This window comes from Triticum dicoccoides, chromosome 4A (assembly GCF_002162155.2).
Source record: "Triticum dicoccoides isolate Atlit2015 ecotype Zavitan chromosome 4A, WEW_v2.0, whole genome shotgun sequence".
NCBI lineage: Eukaryota > Viridiplantae > Streptophyta > Magnoliopsida > Poales > Poaceae > Triticum > Triticum dicoccoides.
The window spans coordinates 235,935,337-235,936,955 of NC_041386.1; the positions used below are offsets into that span (position 1 = coordinate 235,935,337).

A 1,619-nucleotide genomic window follows, 5' to 3' on the forward strand; every position below is an offset into this window, starting at 1 on the left:
ATATGGCAACTAATCCATGGATGCAGGATACCAAGTCCTTAAACAATTCTGGTGATTTTGAACGGAGGGCTAAGAAAATTAGCCACCCAAAACAAAAATATTCAGGATTACTTTTAGTCGATCCAGGCTCCTGGCCAGTACTAGCACTTAAGAATAGCTCATTAAATGCTTTACAATAGAACCTGTCATATTGAGCATACGTTAAAATTAGAATTACCATGCAGAACAAATAAGAAAATCAATTATATATTATTTTTAACGAAATTATGAACACCCCATCCTTCTGAAAGAGAAGAAAATCCACTGGTTATACTATTATCAAACTGAAGGTGATCTTATGGTACGTGGAGGTTTTCACCTGCTTGCATCTGCCAACAGATTTACCAAACTCTGCAGTTGTTTCAGCTGGAACCACAAGTTACAACACCAGTACAGAAATAAGCAAGTTAGCACCTGCACCTCATGAAGATCTCATCTCAGTCTGTTGAAAACGAAACAGGACTGACCATCAACCCACCTCTAGCTGATCTTCCCAATCCGTCCCATACCGGCCGCGTAAAACATGGTCAATCTTCGAAAGAAGCTGCTGTGATTCCTTGAAGAAATCATTGTACCTGCAAAGAAAACAAAAGGAAACCGCAACCAATTCAACCAAACGCTAATATTTACTAAACCAGAATCACAACCATCATAACAGACATCACGCACTTGAGTTTGCATCCCTCCAAGATCTTCCACAGCCTAAACCTGGAGCTCTCCTGCTTCATCCCCTTTCCCTTCAGCTTAGCCACGCAGTAAAGCACGAAAGCAAAACATAGCCTCTCCACATCCTCGGGCTGCAAGGATCCAATCCAGAACTTAGCAAGAAATCGCGTAAGAATTGAGAATTTCAGCACAAAAGAGAGCATTCCTTACCGATTTGCTCCCAAACGAAGGGGACGTGAGAAACACGCCCTTCCCCTCCTCCAGCAACGCCGCGGCCTCGCTAGCGACGCCCTCGTCCACTTCCAATTCCTGCATCAAACCTTCAGTAATTAGTAAGAGAATTCCCACCCCGGACGTCAGAGGATTTCAGCAGCGGCGAAGAAATATCTGACCTTGCAGAGATCGGCGAAGTGCGTCTCCACGGCGGGAGGCGGCGGAGGTTGCCGCTCCATGGATTATACGAATTGTGCGGTCAATCACGAGGCTTCAGAGGCATCAAACGGCGTAGGCTAAGAGGCCGACGCCTCGTATTGAACCGCTTGATAATTCACCGGATTGCGCAGCTCCGGCGAGCTAGGGTTTGGGGATTTGGGGATCGGGATTTTAAGAAATAACTTGTTCAAAGGGGTTTATGGAGAAACTTCGGTTGTCCGTCTTGCCCCGCTTATGAACTGTGGGGCTTGCTAGATATTTGCGAATTGTGTGATTCGAAAGGGGCTGGACTGCAAAAGTGTGCGCTATTGTTTTCATTTTGGACACCCGTGCTCCCAACATATCTCTACTATTTAAAAAGAATGTAAGGTTGCGAACCAACCTCTGATTGAGATGGTTAGGTAGACAGTGGTATCCCCAACCCATTAGAGTTCAAATCCTGGTGCTCGCATTTATTCTGGATTTATTTCAGGAATTCCGGC

General features: G+C 45.3%; 1 protein-coding gene across 1 annotated transcript in view; it reads right to left on the reverse strand.

Moving 5' to 3' along the window:
• LOC119285710 (retinoblastoma-related protein 2-like) overlaps positions 1 to 1,355 on the reverse strand; it is a 14,945-nt gene extending 13,590 nt beyond the window's left edge. The window contains exons 1-6 of the mRNA XM_037565036.1: positions 1,098 to 1,355; positions 916 to 1,014; positions 709 to 836; positions 518 to 614; positions 359 to 405; positions 1 to 182 (exon numbers count right to left, since the gene is read on the reverse strand). The exon at positions 1 to 182 is cut by the window's left edge and continues 1 nt beyond it. Of these exons, the coding sequence (XP_037420933.1) occupies positions 1 to 182; positions 359 to 405; positions 518 to 614; positions 709 to 836; positions 916 to 1,014; positions 1,098 to 1,157 (613 nt within the window). The 5' untranslated portion in view covers positions 1,158 to 1,355. The remainder of the gene's footprint in view (positions 183 to 358; positions 406 to 517; positions 615 to 708; positions 837 to 915; positions 1,015 to 1,097) is intronic.
• Positions 1,356 to 1,619: the final 264 nt, after the last annotated feature.